The 22,216-nt window shown below is 38.0% G+C and overlaps 1 protein-coding gene across 5 annotated transcripts in view; it reads left to right on the plus strand.

The window, feature by feature from the left end:
* DENND4A (DENN domain containing 4A) overlaps positions 1 to 22,216 on the plus strand; it is a 121,836-nt gene that overhangs the window by 93,656 nt on the left and 5,964 nt on the right. For 3 of the 5 annotated variants that reach the window (XM_017513010.2, XM_017513007.1, XM_017513008.2), the window contains exons 22-30: positions 4,205 to 4,394; positions 8,947 to 9,041; positions 10,655 to 10,830; positions 10,917 to 11,063; positions 13,019 to 13,217; positions 13,452 to 13,706; positions 15,684 to 15,801; positions 16,429 to 16,591; positions 16,757 to 16,821. In XM_017513010.2, the coding sequence (XP_017368499.1) occupies positions 4,205 to 4,394; positions 8,947 to 9,041; positions 10,655 to 10,830; positions 10,917 to 11,063; positions 13,019 to 13,217; positions 13,452 to 13,706; positions 15,684 to 15,801; positions 16,429 to 16,591; positions 16,757 to 16,821 (1,408 nt within the window). Of the gene's footprint in view, positions 1 to 4,204; positions 4,395 to 8,946; positions 9,042 to 10,654; positions 10,831 to 10,916; positions 11,064 to 13,018; positions 13,218 to 13,451; positions 13,707 to 15,683; positions 15,802 to 15,962; positions 15,990 to 16,428; positions 16,592 to 16,756; positions 16,822 to 22,216 lie in introns of all 5 variants that reach the window. The other 2 variants (XM_017513005.2, XM_017513009.2) reach the window with 1 other exon arrangement.

A 22,216-nucleotide genomic window follows, 5' to 3' on the forward strand; every position in this document is an offset into this window, starting at 1 on the left:
AATGGCCATTCTCTTGACTCTCTCACTGTCCTCAGGCCTTCCTATTCCTTGAGACACAACAATATTGAAATTAGGCCAATTAATAACCCTACAGGTGGCCTCTAAGTGTTCCCATGAAAGGAAGAGTCACACATTTTTCACTTTAAATCAAAAGCTAGAAATTATTAAGCTTAGTGAGGAAGGCGTGCCAAAAGCCAGGAAAGGCTGAAAGTGAGGTCTCCTTCACCAAACAGCCAAGTTGTGAATGCAAAGGGAAAGTTCTTAGGACAATTAAAAGTGAACAGGAGTGATAAGACAGCAAAACAGTGTTATTGTCCAAAAATTTAGACATAAAGAATTTAATGTCTCCCAGTGTAAAATCATTCTGTCATCTCATACTCAAACATGCATAATCTATATTTTAGTTCGAAAGAATCAACTATTTGACTTATTTTTTACACTAATTCTTTTATGCATAAATAGCAACAAGACCTCTGATTCAGGATGTTAAAATACACATCTGTATTCCCGCCTCTTCAAAATCCCATTAAAGTGACAGAAAAATAGGAGAATATAATAAATCAATTGAAACAATGAAAAAAGAAAAGTATGCCATCAGGAGATGAGAGATTTTCATACCTTTCTGAAAATGAGAAAGCAGATGAAACTGAATTGATGGAAATGCCTAAATACAGAAAGTGTGGCTTCCAAAGTAGTCATAAGAGAGATCAGCCACTAAGAAGAGGACTGTTCTTAGTGAACGAAGCCCAGGTGAGCAGGCAGACATATAAAATTAAACAGCCAGGTAATTAAATTAAAAGACTACTTAAGGAATAGTTAGGTAGGCATTGTTTTTTCTCTTACAGGAGTAGTTGTGAAAATGGAATACTCCAGCTCACAAAGGTATGAAATTTGTAAGTACTAAGAGTAAAGGAGAGACACCAAGGACAGCCATTGAGATGAGAAAGGAAGTAGGATTAAAAGAAGTAATTCCAAAATTTTATAATTAGCCCAGATTTTTTTTTTTTTTTTAGGAAGCCCCACTCTACTTAAAATATACTGAGGTACCCACCAACCAAAGTAAAACCTTCCTTTGTTTAAGTTGCCCTGTACATTCTCTTCCTATTCCCCGTGCAGGCACTCTAAAGGGTGGCCTGCTTGCAGACATGCTCACATTCAGCTCTTGCATTCAAGGGAGAATCTGAGTTCAAGACCAGCCTGGGTAACATAGCAAAACCCTATCTATCTCTTAAAAAAAAAGCCAGGTGTGGTGGTGCATGCCTGTGGTTCCAGCTACTTGGAAAGCTGAGGTGGGAAGATTGCTTGAGCTCTGGAGGTGGAGGTTGCAGTAAGCCATGATTGTGCCACTGCCCCCCATCCTGGGTGACAGAGCAAAACCATACCTCAAAAAATTTTTTTAATATTATAAAAAATAAAAAAGAACACTTAAGTTGATTGAGTATCAAAAAACTATAGTAAACACCATCCCTAACAGTGAAATATTATAATTATTTCTTTTAAAGTCAGGATCAAGGCAAGGAAGCATGTTAAACACCTGTGCCACCCAATAGCATTCTGGATTCTAATGATACCAGAAGGCAAGGAAAAGAAATGAGAGAGAAAGGCTGGGCATGGTGGCTCATGCCTGTAATCACAGTACTTTGGGAGGTGAGGCAGGTATATCGCTTGAGTTTAGGAGTTCAAGACCAGCCTGGGCAACATGGTGAAAGCCTGTCTCTACTGAAAGTACAGAAAGTTAGCCAAGCATGGTGATGTGCACCTGTAGTCCCAGCTACCTGGAAGGCTGAGATGGGAGGATCACCTGAGCCTGGGAAATTGAGGCTGCAGTGAGCCGTGATCACGCCACTGCACTCAAGCCTCGATGACATAGTCAAACTGTCTCAAAAAAAAAATAGATAGAAATGTTGTAAAATAATTTAATAAAACTTGATATTCTCATAAATGAAGTTACCTACCACCACTGAAAAAACTGAACTGTTCGGTGGCTAGAAGCAACAAAAACATTTGTAAAACAGCTTTCCTGGACATAATAATAGCCAGTTAGAAAAGTAATGAAAAATATGAGCTAATTAACTAGAACACAAACATAAAATGTCTAGAAGTAAACATATCAAGTATATAATACATGAATAAAACTATAGTACTTTACTGAGGGACATAATTTACTGATAGATTGAGTCTTGTAAGGGCATCAGTTTTTACCAAGTTAGGGTAGTCTAATTAAAATACAAGGCAAACCAAATACCCGGTTACTAAAAAATACAAATCATAATTAGCTGCTTTAAAATTAATAGAGAAGATGCATGAGAATAATCAAGAAAATTCTGAAAAAAGTATGAGGCCAGGTGCAGTAGCTCACGCCTATAATCCCAGCATTTTGGGAGTCTGAGGCAGGCAGATCACTTAAGGTCAGGAGTTCAAGACCAGCCTGGCCAGCATGGTAAAACCCTGTCTCTACTACAAATACAAAAATTAGCCAGGCATGGTGGCAGGCGCCTGTAATCCCAACTATATGGGAGGCTGAGGCATGAGAATTGCTTGAACCCAGGAGGCAGAGGTTGCAGTGAGTCGAGATCGTGCCACTGCACTCCAGCCTGGGCTTCGGACCAAAATTCTGTCTTTTAAAAAAAAAAGATATGAGCTGCTCTCTAAAATACTAAAACTAACAAAACTAGTGCTAAAACTATAATTAAAATAGTTTGCTAATCAGTGAAAAACAGATAAATGGACCAGTGGAATGAAGAAAAGTCCAGAAATAAAACTATATATAAGAGTTTGGGATATGAAAAAATAGCATTTAAGATCGGTGGGTAACGAGGATATTAAATAAACGTGTTGATACACTTAGCTATCCACTTGAAAAAATTCCTGCCTTCACTGAACAACAACAACAAGAAATCCTAGATGGATTAGATATTTAAGTGCAAATTTTAAAAAGATTTTTTTCTCATTTGGGAGTGGAGAAAGATTTCCTTAGCAAGATCAGACCTTGGAACCCCTAAAGGATGAAAATATTTTGCTACAAAAAAATGTTAAAGCCGGGCCAGGGATAGTGGCTCATGCCTGTAATCCCAGCACTTTGGGAGGCCAAGGCAGGTAAATCACTTGAGGTCAGGAGTAAAGACTAGCCTGGCCAGCGTGGCAAAATCATGTCTCTAATAAAAATACAAAAGTTAGCCAGGCATGGTGGCATGCACCTCTAGAGGCTGAGATGGGAGGATTGCTTGAGCCTGGGAGGCAGAGGCTGCAGTGAGCTGAGATTGCCCACTGTACTCCAGCCTAGACTACAAAGTGAGACCCTTTTTAAAAAATTTTTTTGCCCTATATGATTAAAAATAATGAAATATGCACACACATGACTAGTAAAGTAGGTTGTATTATCTGGGCGTGAAATTATAGGTATTAAAATTTTTTTGCATAAAAATCTACAGCTACCAAATTTTCTCATGTACTTTTAATATAACCAAAAAAAAAATTTTAACTTCAGTGTTCTCAAAAATGAAAATTAGAAATATATATATCTTTGAAGCGTGGGTAATTTTGGAAAAGAATAAAAACATAGTTCTAGTAGTTTCATATTTGGGCGATACCTTCTCAGAGTGGAAAATTATCAATAAATGGAGATTAAAAGTCAATAAGGTTATGTTACTAATTAGTATATACTTCACTGTAACTAAAAAATGATTTCTTAAAAATTGAACCACAGGGCCGGGCGCGGTGGCTCAAGCCTGTAATCCCAGCACTTTGGGAGGCCGAGGCGGGTGGATCACGAGGTCAAGAGATCGAGACCATCCTGGTCAACATGGTGAAACCCCGTCTCCACTAAAAATACAAAAAATTAGCTGGGCATGGTGGCGCATGCCTGTAATCCCAGCTACTCAGGAGGCTGAGGCAGGAGAATTGCCTGAACCCAGGAGGCGGAGGTTGCGGTGAGCCGAGATCGCGCCATTGCACTCCAGCCTGGGTAGCAAGAGCGAAACTCCGTCTCAAAAAAAAAAAAAAAAAAAATTGAACCACAGCACGTTTGTCCAAATTAGCATGCCTTTGTAAAACTGGTTGTTTTTTTCCTCTAGATGTTGTAATATTAGTTCAGCTGATCATCTGGGTAGTTAGGTGATAGGTGTTTTTTTTCTGCTTTAGAAGTGACTTTTTAATTAATTCCCTTTAAAGGTACAAGAAATTAAGCTTATAATTATGTCCTTAGGATCAAAGTTCTGATCGTACCAGTCTTTCTTCAGTGGGAGCCCAGGATTCTGAATCTACCTCTTTAACAGATGAAGATGTCTGCCATGAGTTGGAAGGAGCTGCTGCTTCTCAAGAGACCAGTGCCACTTCAGGGACTAAGGGAATTGATCTCAGCCAAATAAGCCTGGAAAGTTCTGTCTCCTTGGAAGGTTTGTCCAGACAGTTCTGTCATACTGCATTTGATTTGTAGTTTCGTTTGAATCGTGACACTTTCACTTTTTTCTTTATGATTTAATCTTGTTTTTTAATTTTGTAAACAATTTTTATAGTTCCAAGGTCAAAACAATAAAACCAAGGCACTTTCTCAAAAGTGTAACTTTCATCCCCACTCCCTCACTCTGTTTTCTTCCTGTCCCTGGAAGCAACCATTTTTATTCACTTTTGATTTATCCTTCCGTTGCTGCTTTTTTAAGAATATAAATATAGGTATACAGTTTTTTTTTTTTGTTATTACTTCCCTGCCTTCTTACTCAAAGGTAACATAATGTCAGTACTTTCCTGCCCGTTGCTTTTGTCACTTAATATACTCTGAAGACCATTCCATATCATCACATAGCAATGTTTCCCATTCATTTTTGTCAGCTACATAGTACAAAAGTTATACACCATGTGTGGACGTATCATAATTCATTTTAGCCACTTCCCTAATAACATTAAGCTTCCAGTTTTTCTAATGCCATAATGCATATATGTTATATTTTTACCAGTGTGTCTTTGGAAGATACTTCAGAATTCTTCCTTGAAGTGATATTGCCAAGTTCCCTTCCTCAGGCTATTTTGCATTCCCACTGCCAGTATATGAGAATACCTATTTCCCCACAGTCTTGTCAACAAAATATGTTGGCACACTTGGATTTTTACCATCTGATAGGTGAGGAATATATTTCAGTTTAGTTTTCATTTCTGTTTCTCTTATAAATGAAGTTGAAAATCTGTTTAAGGACCATCTGCATTTCCTTTTCTGTGGACTCTGCCTGCATTTTAATTGTTGGTCCTTTTTTTAAAAAAAAAAAAAATGTTTTTAGTAGCTTTTTTTTTTATATTGGGGAGTTAATCCTTTGTTACTTATATAAGTTGCAAGAAGTTTATCTAAGTTTTTTTTTTGGGGTGGTTTTTTTTGGCATATGTAAGTTTTAAATTGTATGTAATCAAATTTATCAGCCTTTCCCCTTACTGCTTCTGGATTGTGAGTTGCTAGAAAAGGTTTTTCTTTCCTTAAGGTATAAAATAATCCACTAATAGTTTCTTTTGATACTTATCTGGTTTCCTTTATAACATTTTCTGAGGTCAGCAGACTTTTTCTGTAAAGCATTGTGTAGTAAATATTTTAGGTTTTGCAGGCCACATACACCTCTGTCACATATTCTTTTTTCTTTCTTTTTTTTTTTTTTAACAACTTTTTTAAATGTAAAAGACACTCGTAGCTCAGGGCAATACAAATATAGATTTTACCTCTGATTTAGATATTTGATCTATATGAAAGTTATTCTGAAAAAAAATTAAATTAAAAAAAAGAAAATTCTGGTTAATGGTATGAAGAATGGATCTAATAGAATATTGGTTTTTCAGTTGTATCTTTGGTCTTTTAAAAAGCTTTTATTATGGAAATTTTCAAACATACACAACAGTATAAGGAACAGCATAATGAACCCCTATGTATCCATCACCCAACTTCAATAACTATCAACAAATAACCAGTCTTACTTTATCTGTTGGTCTTTATCCTCTGCTGCTAATGCTTTCACCTTCCTCAATTAGTTATTTTAAGCAAATCTCAATGTATAATTTTATTCATAAAGACTTCAATATGTATCTCCAAAGTAAAAGACTTAATCTGTTTTTAACTATTTAGTAAAGTGTAACATATGTGTCCTTTGTTTAAGATAGGGTCTCATGCTGTTGCTAAGGCTGGAGTGCAGCAGCACAGTCACAGCTCACTGCAACCGTGGTCTCCCATGCTCTAGCCTCAGCATCCCAAGTAGATGGGACTACAGGTGTGAACTAGCACACCCGGCTAATTGTTTTGTAGAGACAGCATCTTACTATGTTGTATAGGCTGGTTCCAAACTCCTGAGCTCAAGGGATTCTCCCGAGTTGGCCTCCCAAAGTGCTGGGATTATAGGCATGAGCTACCACCACACCTAGCTGTACTTGTATGAATGTAAATACATTTTACAAATTGAGCACACCTGTGTAACCAGAGCTCAGCTCAAGAAACAGCATTCATAGTATCTAGAACCCTCTCTCATGCCCATGTCTAGTCACTTCTTTCTTTACAGGTAAACATTATCTTAACTTCTGACACCATAGATTAACTTGGCCATTTTTGAACATTTTATGGGCTCATAGAGTATGTATCTTTTGTGAAGTATTTGTTTTTTGAAAACATAATCATAATGCCCTCATACTTTTAAGTGATATTTATCATATATATCAAATATTTAGTTTCAGATTTTCATGGTTATGAAGCTCATTTTGTAGGTGATTTATTCAAACTGGGATCCATACAGGGTCAGCATTTGCATTTGGCTCATATGTCTGTTAACTCTTTTTTGTCATTATTCCCCTTCCTCTCCCTCTTTTTTCCTCTTCCTGTATATTTATGAAGAAATTAGGTGATTAACCCTACTTCCTTCTTTTCCAACATACAAGAACAGTTTGTTGTCTAAGCAAATAACACTAAACTTACAGCCTGATTCACGTTCACTTTAATAAGATCAATTAGATACAAAAGGTCGGCTGCCCCAGTAGATGACTGTCTTAGTCAAGGCTAATAGAAGGTTTTGGGAAGCAGTTTTGACCTAGCTGTAGCAGAGGGATCCCAGAAGGTTTCTGGGGAGAAGCAGCAAGGGAAGAACTGCGTTTATACCAGTGCTAAGCATCTTAAAGGATGGTGTGAGATTGCAGCTCGTTCTCTGCCTCTCCAGGGTGTCTTTGCGTGGTAGGGACTAGAACCAGTGGTAGTTCTGGACTTTTTTTTTCCTCCTTGTTATTTATTTGCTGAAGCAATCAAGTCGTTAGTCTGGATCACGCAGATTGCATGCCTGCGGTAGTGTTTAACATGTTTACCTATCCCCTCTTATTTCTTGTGGACGGGTAGTTTACACCATTAGGTTTTTTGACCTTTGTTTATTATTATTTTGAGACGGCCTTGCCCTGTCATTCAGGCTGGTGTGCAGTGGCACAGTTTGCTCTGTCATTCAGGCTGGCGTGCAGTGGCACAGTTTGCTCTGTCATTCAGGCTGGCGTGCAGTGGCACAGTTTGCTCTGTCATTCAGGCTGGCGTGCAGCGGCACAGACACAGCCCACTGCAGCTTCTGCCTCCTGGGTTCAGGTGGTCCTCCCACCTCAGCCTCCCAGGTAGCTGCGACCACAGGCACACAGTACCATGCCTGGCTAATTTTTTTGTATTTTTTGTAGACATGGTGTTTCACCATGTTGCCCAGGCTGGTCTGAAACTCCCAGGCTCAAGTGATCCACTTGCCTCAGCCTCCCAAAGTGCTGGGATTATAGGCATGGGCCATCATGCCTGGCCTTTTGATCTTTTTTTTTAATTAATTAATTTTTTAAAGATGGGGTTTCACCATGTTGGCCAGGCTGGTCTCAAACTCCTGATCTCAGGTGATCTGCCCACTTTGGCCTCCCAAAGTGCTAGGATTACAGGTGTGAGCCCCCATTGATTTTTGATCTTTATTTACCCAGCCTTGATCTTTATCTTTATTAAAATACCAGTACATATTCATAAAATGTAGTAATGACAGAGAAAAAAATGTGTTGAGGAGGTATAACACAGACCACCTCCAGTTTTACTGACAAGATGCAATCACTGTCAACTGATTTGACCACAAAACTTTCCTTACTTTTGCATTATTATTTTAATATCTACACTAATATCCTATTGTTCTTAAGAATCTAATTGGGAATTCTTTAGTATTTAAGAGCAAAGAGCAAGATTACTATACCCTTTTTTCTTTTTTTGGAGATAGGACCTCATTCTGCTGCCCACACTCTCATTGTAACCTCAAATTTCTGGACTCAAGCTGTCTTCCTACCTCAGTCTCCCAAGTAGCTGTGACTGTAAGCACACACCACCACGCCCAGCTGATTTTTTATTTTTTTGTAGAGACAAGGTCTCACTATGTTGCCGAGACTGGTCTCAAATTCCTGGCCTGAAGCAATCATCCCACTTTAGCCTTCCAATGTGCTGGGATTACAGGCGTGAGCTACCACGCCCAGCTATGCTGGTTCTTAAAAGATCCTTATAAAGAGAGAATTGCCACTAAATCTTTTCATTATTAGAAATAAAAATGAGCTATTTGTTTCTTTTTAGACCTTGGAACTAAATACTTTCCTGTATTTTAAACATGAAAAAATAGAAGCAGCACATTGGTAATTACTAATGACTAGAATGCTTTCTAGTCTGTACACACAAAGTGCTTAATAAGTCAGTAATGAGAACACAGCTGAGATGTGAGGAATGTGGGGATAAGTAGAATTAGAGCACATTTCCTTAGGTCTGTGCTAAAAGTGCATGCACTGAAAAAATCTTGTTCATTATTTATTTGTTTTTCCTAATTACTTTTAATATTTTGACTAGAATAGGTTAACCTTTTATCAGAGTACTTATGGAAGTGAAAGATTCTTATATTCTTTCTCATTAATTTTAATGGTTTTTGTTCTTTGTTTTTCACTTCTGAACAGGATCCCTGTCGAAGTTTGCCTTACCTGGGAAATCAGAAGTGACATCTTCTTTCAACACGAGTAATACAAATATCTTCCAGAACTATGCAATGGAGGTAGTACACTTTTGTGTCAAAGAGAATCTTCATATACTGCTTTGTAAAATTCACATTTCTTAAGTATTGCTGGTCCCAGGTAGAGTAATAAAAGTTAAATACATAGGCCTGGCATGGTGACTCACGCCTTTAATCCCAGCACTTTGGGAAGCCAACGTACGTGGATCACCTGAAGTCAGGAGTCTGAGGCCAGCCTAGTCAATATGGTGAAACCACATCTGTACTAAAAATACAAAAATTACCCAGGCATAGTGGTGGGGGCCTGTAGTCCCAGCTACTTAGGAGGCTGAGGCAGGAGAATCACTTAAACCTGGTGGGCAGAGATTTCATTGAGCCAAGATCACACCACTGTACTCCAGCCTGGGAGACAGAGCACTCCATCTCGAAAAGAAAAAAAAAGAAGTTAAATATGTAGCACCTGAAATTTCAGAATGTGAATTGCATCTGAGTAAAGTTAAAATTTAGCTTTTGGATATCCAGTATTTCAGATTATTGAAGTCATACTAACATTTCTATTAGGACAGTTCCATGCTTACTTTGAAGTTTATCAACCTACAAAAGCGTTTTAATTTTCAGTGTTAGTATTTGGGTTTTTTTACCTGAATGTTCTATTTGAATGTTTATTTCACATGATAAACACAATCAGTTTTGCTGTGCAAGCATGCTTTTTTGGTGAATGTACAGGGAGTAGTTTTGACATTATGTTATCCACTTCTTCCACCACGTTTTTCATTCTTTGTGTCAGTTTGATGTAGATCTCTGCTGGGTATCCGTTTATATCCCACATTCTTAAAATGAAAAAGTTAGACTTTTTCACTTTAAAACTTTTTTCTAATTTTTCTGTAAAAATTGCTTCCAAATACATTTGTGAATATGGTTGCTATTTTATGTTAATTTGCATAAATCTGGAAAATAAATTTGCATAGAGCTGAAACATAGATGATGAACACTAACTTTACAAAGTTTCTAGTGGCTTCAAGAATTTCTATATTTTATTAATATAATGACAGCATTCGTAGTTATCTATAGCGATGCTTATTAAACTGTCTTTAGTAAAAGACCAGGGTTGTTTTTGTTTTGTTTGTTTAATTTCTAATCTGTCATAGCTAATGTTCTTAGAAAATACATTGATTACACACTTAGATGTTACTGCAACATCACAGTACTTTAAAAAGTTTATAAATCCTCCTCTCAATTTCTTATTTATCTCATCACAATCCAGTAAGTGTTAGTAGACCAGCACTGGTCTGGCAACCATGCTCTGAGTAGCACTGATTTGTAATATCTAATTACAAATGCCTGTTTGGAGTGTTAACAAATTAATAATTGAGTTTACTTTTCCATTAATAAAACTACAGGAAATTTTACTCTGTAATGAAAAAGAAACCCTCACTTAAAAGCAAGTTTCCCTTTCAGGCAAAAATTGTGGAATAGATTTAGCTGAATTAAAGATGATTATAGTATATAATGCACTGATGTAATCCAGTGTTTTTTTTTATAGCATCTGAATCCTTCTGGGTTTTAATTTTCCAATGAATTTATGAATCTGAATTGTTTTCATTTGTAATCTGAATTAACCAGGCTTCTTTATAAAGTGCCATCTTCTCCCATAGGTTCTCATCTCCAGTTGCTCTCGGTGTAGAACTTGTGACTGTCTTGTTCATGATGAGGAAATCATGGCTGGCTGGACAGCAGATGACTCCAACCTCAATACCACATGCCCATTCTGTGGCAATCTTTTCTTACCCTTTCTGAATATAGAAATACGAGATTTAAGACGACCTGGAAGGTAAGGATATTTTTTCCTTCATGTTTAAGGATCATGTTTCCTATATTATCCCTTTTCTCAAAAGGCTCCCTTGATTCACATTGCAGATACTTTCTGAAGTCAAGCCCATCAACAGAAAATATGCACTTTCCATCCTCCTTTTCAAATCAGACGAGGCAGTCATGCATTTCAACATCAGCCTCTGGTCTTGACACATCTGCTGTCTCTGTTCAAGGGAATTTTGATCTAAATAGGTAATTATGATTATGTGGAACTACATTTTAACAACATATATTTACACATATTTTAGAAATATGACAGAAAAATTAAGTTGACCATTTCCAGGTTGAAATTTCTATGAATAACAGCTTCAAAATCTTAAATTCTTTCTCTAAAAACTGTATTAAAATTCTCTAGTAACATAAATGTTTAAATATGAAGTTATATGTTATCCTTATTAATCCCCAGAGTTTAAGCTGTATGTATGTATGATAATGTTTACTAGTATTTTAAGGGTTAAAAAAATATGTAGAACACTTGAAGTTTATAATGACCATCTTCTTCTTATCTCCATCCCTTCAGGAATTGAGTCAATACTAACTTCTACTTTTCAATATTTAATTTTCTCCCTAGTAATATTTAATAATCTGAGAAAATATTTGGAGCTGATGTAGGAACTGTGAAATTAAAATACAATTTATATAGTCAGCCTAATGTAAGTAAATCTACACTTAAAACCAATGCAAAAATCAGCTCCCTTTTGCAGAAGTGCCAAATAAGCCATATGCAGCTGGAGAGATGAAGCCATATTGGTAGCTGCATGTGCCAGAAAAATTCCTGTGTGGTATTGGCAGGCTGACGTGACCTGTTTGATCTTGAATACTTAAGCAGAAAAACCGAAAGTCTATGTGTGCACCTTCTTTCATCATAGGTCTGTAGCCTTGATCTTTGCCGCCTTCTGGATTGTGACTCCTGAAGGAATATGTGTCTATTTTCCCTACTTTATATCCCCATGGTTTAGTTTGCTTTTTGCTGTGTAGAAGTCTACTGGATGTTTTGAATAAATGAATAAATCTTGAATATTTAAAGTTTACTTGATAAAAAAGGAAATTGATCATAACTGTACTAAAAATATATCCTGTTTCCCAGCTGACACCTGAGTAGCATTTCCTTTCATTCATGTTGCTGTATCTAGCTGATTCTTTTTTTTGGGAGACAGAATCTCACTCTTGTCCAGGCTGGTGGAGTACAGTGGAGCAGTCTTGGCCCACTGCAACTTCTGCCCCTTGGGTTCAAATGATTCTCCTGCCTCAGCCTCCCACGTAGCTGGGATTTCAGGCATCCACCACCACACCTGGCTAACTTTTGTATTTTTAGTAGAGACAGAGTTTCACCATGTTGGCCAAGCTGCCCTTGAACTCCTGACCTCAGGTGATTTGCCCGCCTCAGCATCCCAGAGTGCTGGCATTACAGACATGAACCACTGCGTCCAGCCATCTAACTCTGATTCTAAAGAAAAGAACATGGCCAGGTGTGGTGGCCCACACTTGTAATCCCGGCACTTTGGGAGGCCGAAGTGGGCAGGTCAGTTGAGCCCAGGAGTTCAAGACCAGCCTGGGCAACATGGCAAAACCCATCTCTACTAAAAATATAAAAGTTAGCCAGGCATGGTGGTATGTGCCTGTAGTCCCAGCCACTCGGGAGGCTGATGTGGGAGAATCATTGGAGCCCAGGAGACAGAGGTTGCAGTGAGCCGAGATCACACCACTACAGTTCAGCCTGGGTGACAGAGTGAGACCCTGTCTTTAAAAAAAAAAGAGAATGCCGGGCGCGGTGGCTCAAGCCTGTAATCCCAGCACTTTGGGAGGCCGAGGCGGGTGGATCACGAGGTCAAGAGATCGAGACCATCCTGGTCAACATGGTGAAACCCTGTCTCTACTAAAACTACAAAAAAAATTAGCTGGGCATGGTGGCGCGTGCCTGTAATCCCAGCTACTCAGGAGGCTGAGGAAGGAGAATTGCCTGAACCCAGGAGGCGGAGGTTGCGGTGAGCCGAGATCGTGCCATTGCACTCCAGCCTGGGTAACAAGAGCGAAACTCCGTCTCAAAAAAAAAAAAAAAAAAGAAAAGAGAACATGATCCTTGTTTGTCAATGAAGTAAAGTAAATCTAGACACTGATATGTTTTTTTTCTTTTTTCAATGCCCAAGCAAATCTAAACTGCAGGAAAATTTCTATGCCCGAAGTATTCAGATCCCTGCTGATAGATCAAAAACAGCTATGTCAAAATGTCCAATATTTCCAATGGCCAGGAGTATTAGTACTTGTGGCCCCTTGGATAAGGAAGAAACTGGAAGACAGAAGCTCACTCCCACAGGCAGTCTGCCAGCTACTTTACAAGGAACCACAGTATGTATTTTGGTGTATTTTTTTATTTGGAAATTGATCACTTATGTATGATTTTGTTCCCTTTGTTCTAAGTAGTCTTATTAGCTAATAATTATTATTGCCAAGAAGAGTCTCTTATCCCATGATACAATTATATTACTTTTCTACTCATACGGGAATAATTGACAGGAATTTTTTAATGGCTTAGTATTATCACTTTGCATTTGCCATTTATGATTTTTATTTATTCAACAGGACTCTTTAGGTTTAGAATGGCACCTTCCTAGTCCCGATCCTGTCACTGTGCCATATCTTAGTCCTTTAGTGGTATGGAAGGAACTTGAAAGCTTATTGGAAAATGAAGGTGATCATGCAATAACGGTGGCAGACTTTGTGGACCATCATCCAATTGTTTTTTGGAACCTAGTGTGGTATTTCAGACGTCTTGATTTGCCCAGTAACTTACCTGGATTGATTCTTTCTTCTGAGCACTGTAACAAGTATTCAAAGGTATGAGACTAAAAATTAACAAAAAGGAAATGAATGCCTCTGTCACAATTATAATGTTTGTATATTCCTAATGATTAAAAAGCAAGGTTTGTTTTATAGGCTAAATATTTTTTTTTGAGACAGTCTTGCTCTGTCACCAGGCTGGAGTGCAGTTGCGCAATCTTGGCTCACTGAAACCTCCACCTCCCAGGTTCAAGCAATTGTCCTGCCTCAGCCTCCTGAGTAGCTAGGACTACAGGTGCGTGCCACCATGCCCAGCTAATTTTTGTATTTTTAGTTGAGACAGGATTTCACCATGTTGGCCAGGATGGTCTCCGTCTCTTGACCTCGTGTTTCACCCACCTTGGCTTCCTAAAGTTGTGGGATTACAGGCGTGAGCCACCGCACCTGGCCTATGCTGAATATTTTTAATAGCTGACTGGATCATGAGATAAATAGAATTGTTTTAGTTGTATTTACAAATAATATTTTCTCCTTAGAGGCTAGCAATGAGTCATTTTTTAGCCTTCTTCTAAAATTTACATAAAACATACTTGAATTTTTGTTATCGCTTCAGGAATAAACTGGAAATGACTTTAGGAGGCAGGTTTGTGAGTTAGGCCCACTTACATTTTGTACTTCCTTCAAAACAAGCCTAGTGGGGTTTTTTTGTTTTTTTGACACAAGGTCTCACCTCTCACCCAGGCTGGAGTGCAGTGGTGTGATCATGGCTCACTGTGACTTCTAACCCCTGGGTTTAAGTGACCCTCCTGTCTCAGTCTCCCAAAGTGCTGGGGTTATAGGCAAGAGCCACTGTGGCCAGCGCAGTGGCTTTTTTAGGAGGATGTCTGTACAGCAGTCCCCCCTTATTCACTGTTTTGCTTTCCAAGTTTTCAGTTACCCATGGTAACTGTGGTCTCAAAATATTAAATGGAGACTTCCAGAAAGAAACATTTCAGAAGTTTTAAATTGCATGCTGTTCTGAGTAGCATGATGAAATCTTGTGCTGTCCCATCTGGGATGTGAATCATCTCTTTGTTCAGTGTATCCACGCTGTGTATGCTACCTGCCTGTTAATCATTTGGTAGCCATTTGTGTTATCAGATCAACTGTGATGGTATCACAGTGCTTGTGTTCATGTAACTCCTGTTTTACTTCGTGGTCCCAAAGCAGAAAGCAGTGATGCTGGTATATTGTTTTAATTGTGCTATTTTATTATTAGTTATTGTTAATTTCTTATGCCTCATTTATAAATTAAATATTATAAGTATGTATGTATAGGAAAATACAGTATATGTGGGTTCGGTACTATCTGCAGTTATAGGTATCCATTGGGGGTCTTGGAATGTAGCCCCTTGAGGATAAAAGGGGACTACTGAAATTCATATTGCAGTCATGTGCTACCATTCTCGTCATTCCTTTGCTCTGAATTTTTGCTTAACATTTAGGCAATTTGTTTATTATATGTTCATTTGTATTTTTGTCATGTTGTTTTATAAAAGTGCCTTTATTTTTTTGTATACTGCCACTGCCACTAAATGGTGGTCTCTAAGTTCAGGAACATTGCCTTCTTCCTTCCTGTACTGCATGCCTGTGATGGTGCATGTGCTTTGGATTTTCAGTACATCATACTTGAGTGACAAAGATGTGAACTCACCGTTATCTGGGTCAGGGTCTTGGATGATATAGAATGGGACTCCTGGGTTTATGTTTCTGTGACTTTCAATCATGAGCAGGAGGAGCAAGATGAGTTCTTCTTAGTACCCTTTCTCACTGATCTCAAGTACGTTGTTGTATCTGATCTTTAGAGATCATTAGCTTTTCCACACAGCCCATCTTCCTGTAGTAGATATCAAATGTATGTAAATCAGTCTTTTTCTGTTCTCTTTTCTCCCTCATACATACATCATCCTACAAAATATTTATAAGAATTTCATAAAATACTTATAAAAAAGTATCATGTAAGGTTCATTAACGAATGTTTATTGTATTACACAGATTCCCCGACACTGTATGTCTGAAGATAGCAAATATGTTTTAATACAAATGTTATGGGATAACATGAAGTTACATCAGGATCCAGGACAGCCCTTGTACATCCTCTGGAATGCACACAGTAAGTGCCATCTAGAATGCTGACTTTATTCATATGAGAGTAATCTCTACTTGCTTTAAATAGCCTAAACCTATGATAGAATTTATTTGCTGGGAAGAAAAAAAATAGCCTAAACCATGTATAACTGACTTTTATTTTACTTACTACTTTTTGTCTTACAGGTCAAAATCGTACTCTTTTGTTTGAGAGTGAGTGATTTTTTTAGTGCTACCTTCTATGGAGGTCTAAGGGTTTTTTTTTTGAGGGGTGCTGTGTATGTGCTGGAGGGGTTGGTTGTGTTTTGCAGAATTCAGCTTTCAGCACATTGCTCATCCCAGTTTCCTCTTTTTACTTATTTTTTATTTGTTTCCATCCCAGGCTGCTGATTTAGAATTTTCTTCAGAGGCTGTATTAAGGGAAACAGTATTTTTAGTTACCGTCTATTTAAGATTACAGAAAGCTTTAGGCCTTTTTTTGTCATTATTTGTCTTATTTTTTTGCTTTCTTCATTCTTGGATTCCTATTTCTTTATCTATTGCCCTTAATTTATTTTTAGTGCTTTTGTAACTTAGTATCTGTCAGTTGCTGCTTAATTTCTTTCTCCTTTCTACACAGAACATTTTTATCTGTTCTTTTGTTCTTTTACAGCCCAAAAATATCCCATCGTCCATTTATTGCAAAAAAGTGATAACTCATTTAACCAGGAACTGTTGAAAAGTATGGTAAAAAGCATTAAAATGAATGACGTCTATGGACCAATGAGTCAGATTTTAGAGACACTGAATAAGTGTCCACATTTTAAAAGACAGAGGTAAGTGCTTCTCTTAGATGAATATATTATTCTCCTAGGCAGATTCATATTGTTTGCTTCATAATTTGTGAGAATATCTCATGCCTACATTAGCATAAAAATTTTTATAGGGAACATATAGGCTATATGGATACTAATATTTCCTCCATGACTTTTTCTCCCTAGGAGTTTATACAGAGAAATACTGTTTCTCTCACTTGTGGCACTGGGAAGAGAAAACATTGATATAGGTAATTTAGCCTTATATATAATAGGTAATATTTATATATCACAGAAGTTTTCAAAGTATTTTTATATTAGTAATCTTACTTTATTAGTAATATTAAATCATGTTAATTTATTAGAGGATTATTTATTGATTTGTTTTTGTTCTAATATAAAAGGTACCTTGATACTTTGGTTATGGCAATAATAATGATAAGTAATAAAATCTAACATTTTTTGAGGGTTGCCCTGTTTGCCTCACAGTGTGGCAAGTGCTTTTCATGTATTACCTCACATAATTCTCCCAAAAGTCCTATGAGATAGGTACTATTATCATTTCCACATTATTATTGAGGATCCTGAGGAACCGTGAGGTTTAGTAACTTTATCTCAGAATTCACAGTAAATAGAGCCATACATCAACCAAGTAGTCTTAATTTTTCCAATCCCATGCTTCTAACTTGTGTCGTAGCATTGACATTAAGCTTATTCAGAAAGAACGCAAAGTAGGTAAATATATATTTTAGAAGTTTTCAAGCTTTATGGTTGATCATCTCCTCCCAGCTGTCATGCTTGACATCCCTTAAGTTTCTACTTCAAACCCTAAGAAAGGACAGAAATGGCCCCTCATAGGCAAAAAGAAGAAAATTAGTGGCAGACTTAATTAATTAATCAATTTATTTTATTTATTTTTTTTTTTTAAAAAGGGTTTCACCATTTTGGCCAGGCTGGTCTTGAACTCCTGACCTCCAGTGATCCGCCCTCCTTGGCCTCCCAAAGTGCTGAGATTACAGGCGTGAGCCACCATGCCCAGCCAATTTGGATGACTATCAGGCATTGAGACATTCAAGCAGAGTTTTGGCATTCTGTTTTGAGACTTTATAATATTATGAATAGGTTAATGAAAATGATAATTAATATATGTAATTCACCTGACTTGAGTGGGATCTAATTTGGATGCCCTATTTAAGCCCTGTCATCAGTTAATGAGAGAATAAATAATAGATCATGCTTCTATTAGATTATTTTACACTGATCTTAACAAAAACAAATCTAGTTATTTGGCATCAGTGCTTCCGTTGACTTCTAAAGGCCCACAGCCATTTATTAGTGGCATAGTCAAATGATGATGATGTATAATAAGCATATGCACTATTACAAGAAGCAGTTAGCCGGGCGCGGTGGCTCACGCCTGTAATCCCAGCACTTTGGGAGGCTGAGGCGGGTGGATCACGAGGACAAGAGATCGAGACCATCCTGGTCAACATGGTGAAACCCCGTCTCTACTCAAAATACAAAAAATTAGCTGGGCATGGTGGCGTGTGCCTGTAATCCCAGCTACTCAGGAGGCTGAGGCAGGAGAATTGCCTGAACCCAGGAGGCGGAGGTTGCGGTGAGCCGAGATCGCGCCATTGCACTCCAGCCTGGGTAACAAGAGTGAAACTCTGTCTCAAAAAAAAAAAAAAAAAAAAAGAAGCAGTTAGACCAGATGGAGCATGAATAGAGAGCAAGGGCTCCATGGTGCTCGCTTCCCAGTAAGTTCACTGAGGGATGGGAGCAAGAGCAGGAGCTAGAGAGTGAAGTAGGGAGCTGAGGGAACCATCCCTAACTGGTATCTCAAAGAGTTATCAGGTGCCATCTGTCCAGAGGTGACCTGTGCCCCTGGGAATTGTCAGCCTTGATGCCATGAGAAAGATTGTAGAATATGGAAGCAAAGGTATGTATGGGTGAAATAGCAAACATCAGACGAATGGAATTATTACATGAGCGTGGTATTTTAAATAAAACAAACATTTAAAGGACAAAGAGATTAACTTAGTTAGAAAATAAATCTGCTCATATAGAAGATATAAATGGGAAATTTAGCTTTCACTAAAATGGCCTTAAAAAGTTTAGCTATAAATCCAAGCCAAATAGAGATCAGTGTCTAATATCTTTGTTTTAAAAAAAGAAAGTACAACCCAGAGAACTATAATTAGGGAACACCGTACTTGGAAGTCACATTAAAATGATCACTGGCCGGGTGCGGTGGCTCACACCTGTAGTCCTAGCACCTTGGGAGGCCGAGGTAGGCAGATCACTTGAGCCCAGGAGTTGAAGGCCATCAAGGAAACATGGCAAAACCCTGGCTCTATAAAACATACAAAAATTAGCCATGGTTGGTGATGCATGCCTGTAGTCTCAGTTACTTGGGATGCTGAGGGTAGAGGATCACTTGAGACCCTGCGTGAGCCAAGATCATGCCATGCCACTCCTGCCTGGGCGACAGAGTGAAACTTTGTCTCAGTCAGTCAGTCAGTCAATAAGGGAAAATATGGAGAAGTTCCAGTAGAAGAGTAAAAATTATTTCGAATTAAGGAATATTTGATGGAGAAGGCTGAAGGAAATATAGTCATGTTTAACCTATAATTTTGTTTGTAAACAAGTATCATATGAGTGTGTTCAGCTGTCTTTTCCAATAATATGGGTTCAAATTGCAATTGCACCTGGGCATGGTGGCTCATGCCTGTAATCCCAGCACTTTGGGAGGCTGAGGTGGGAGGATTGCTTGAGCTCAAGAGTGCTGGACCAGCCTGGGCAACATAGTGAGACCCCATCTCAAAAAAAAAAAAAAAAAAATGCTAAGGGCAGTCCAGGCAGAAAAGAGAACACAGAAGTTTAGGATGGCTGAAATTGTGAACATTGTGGTTGGAAACATAGAGTGTCAGATCATGAAGGACTTCGTACAAAATATTAAGGCTGTGGACTTCATGCTGAAAGTGAAGAGGAGTCGCCAAATAATTAGGAAAGTGTCAAGACTAGGTCTGCCTTAGCAAAAATACAAATTTGATGGCAGGTTTCACTAAGAAGCTAGAGTGGGTTGAAGGTGGAGAAAAGGCCAGTCAAAAGATGATTGAGAAATAAGAAGAGCTCAACTAGGGATGGTAACAAGTTTAAAACTTGTTAATGAGGAAGAATTAAAAGTATGATAATGCTGTGTATGTGGACGATGACTCCCAAGCTACTATCTTGAATAGCCATTTATAAAATTCAGGAAATCTAAAAGATGAGGAGGCTAGAGAAGATGAGGAGTTCAATTTTGGGTATTTTTCACCTGCTGAACTATTGAGACATCCAAGCCTGGATGGCCTAGAAGCATTTAATATATACTGTCCTGGAGCTCCAGAGAGAGAGATCAAGGTTGGAAATGTAGATTTAGGAATCAATAGCATTCATGGTGATTGAAGCCTTGCCAGGAAATGACATCCCTTAAGGAAAGTGGTTAAGTGATACAGGAGGGTTATAAAAAAGAAACTCTGGGGAACATCACATCCAGGGACAGAGAAAGTAGAGCCCATAAACACGAATGGGAAGAACAGGATCCAGGAGAGGGGGTGGAGAACGATAAGGAAAAAAAGAGTGGTAGAAATTGAGAAAAGAGCGTGTTTCAAAGAGAAAGACATTTTTGGTAGTTTTGAAATTAAAATTTTCAAATAGCTATTGAGTAAACAAATTATCTGTAACAGAAGAGTATAATTATTTGTAAAAATTTTACTTAGAATTTTTATTTTAGAATTTCACATTAAATAATATTTAGTGAGGCACAGAAAGAAAAATATCACATGTTCTCACTCACATGTGAGAGCTAAAAAAAATGGATCTCCTGGAGGTGGAGGGTAGAATGGTGTTTCCTGAGACTGAGAAGGGACATTGTGGGAGAATGAAGAAAAGCCGGTTAATGGGTACAAAATACAGTACAACAGAAGGAACAGTTCTAGTGTTTGATAGTACAGCAGATAAATTATAGTTAAGAATAATATATATATATATGTTTCAAAACGGCTAGAAGAGTAGAATTGTAATGTTCCCAACACTAAGAAAGAATGAGTGTTTAAGATGATGGATATCCCAGTTGACCCAAGTTATACAATGTGTAATTTGATCATTGGGGTACATGTATCAAAATAGCACATGTACTCCAAAAATATGTACTATGATATAGCAATAAAAAATAATATGAAACAAAAAAAAACTGCTGTTGCAGCCAGGGAACTTTGAGCAGAATGTTTTGAGTAGTAGTTTTTTACTTTACTGGCTATGAAACATTAGAGACTATTAAAAATAAGAAATTTGACCAATGATCCTAATGTTCAACTGGAAAAATAATCATGCATTAATAGTCAGGAATCAAAAATGCATAACAAAAGAAACAATAAGGGAGGGGCAGGCATGGTGGCTCACACCTATAATCCCAGCACTTTGGGAGGGTGAGGCAGAAGGATTGCTTGAGCCCAGGAGTTGGAGGCCAGCCTGAGCAACATAGTGACACCCCATCTCTACAAATTAAGAAACAACAGGGGAATTTAAATGGTATGCTAGAAAGTAGCTAATTAACACAAAAGAAAGCAGTATAAAGGAATTGAGGAAGAAGAAAGACATAAAAAACAAAAAGCAAAATTGCAGATGTAAATTCTACCTTATTAGTAATGACATTAAATGTAACTGGATTAAACTCCAACTAAAAGGCAGATTACAAGAATGGATTTTAAAAAATAATCTATATACAAGAGACACACTTTAGATTCAAAGACACAAGTGACTTGGAAGTAAAAGGACTGAAGAAGATATTCCATGCAGAGAGTACTCAAAAGAGGGCTGAAGTGATCACACGACTCAAAGACATAAGCTAGCCTGGGTAGCAGGGTAAAACCCTGTCTGTATAAAAAACACAACAATTAGCCGGCCATAGTGGTGTAGACCTGTATTCCCAGCTACTCGGGCGGCTGAGATAGAAGGATAGCTTGAGCCTGGGGAGGTGGAGGTGGCAGTGAGCTAAAACTGCACCATTGTATTCCAGCCTGGGTGACAGAGCAAGACCCTGTCTCAAAAAACAAAAGCTGTGACTGGAGACAAAAAAAAGGGGATATTTTATAATGATAAAAGAGCAAATCCACCAAGAAGATATAATAAACATTTATAATATATACACACACACATATGTTAGAAGAAAATATAGGTATAAATCTTCATTACCTTAAATGAAGCAGGTTAAGCAGTGGTGTCTTAAATATGATACCAACAGCACAAGCAAGTAAAAAAATAGAAAATGGATAAATTGCACATCATCAAAATTAAAAAAACATTTATACCTCATAGGACACTATTAAGAAAGTTAGTCTGGGCGTGGTGGCTCATGCCTATAATCCCAGCACTTTGGGAGGCGAAGGTGGGCGGATCACAAGGTCAGGAGATCAAGACCATCCTGTCCAACATGGTGAAACCCCATCTCTACTAAAATACAAAAACTTAGTTGAGTGTGGTGGCACGCGCCTGTAGTCCCAGCTACTCAGGAGGCTGAGGCAGGGGAATCTCTTGAACCTGGGAGGTGGAGGTAGCAGTGAGCTACCACACTCTAGCCTGGCGATAGAATAAGCCTCTGTC

This window comes from Cebus imitator, unplaced genomic scaffold (assembly GCF_001604975.1).
Source record: "Cebus imitator isolate Cc_AM_T3 unplaced genomic scaffold, Cebus_imitator-1.0 Scaffold485, whole genome shotgun sequence".
NCBI classification, from domain to species: domain Eukaryota; kingdom Metazoa; phylum Chordata; class Mammalia; order Primates; family Cebidae; genus Cebus; species Cebus imitator.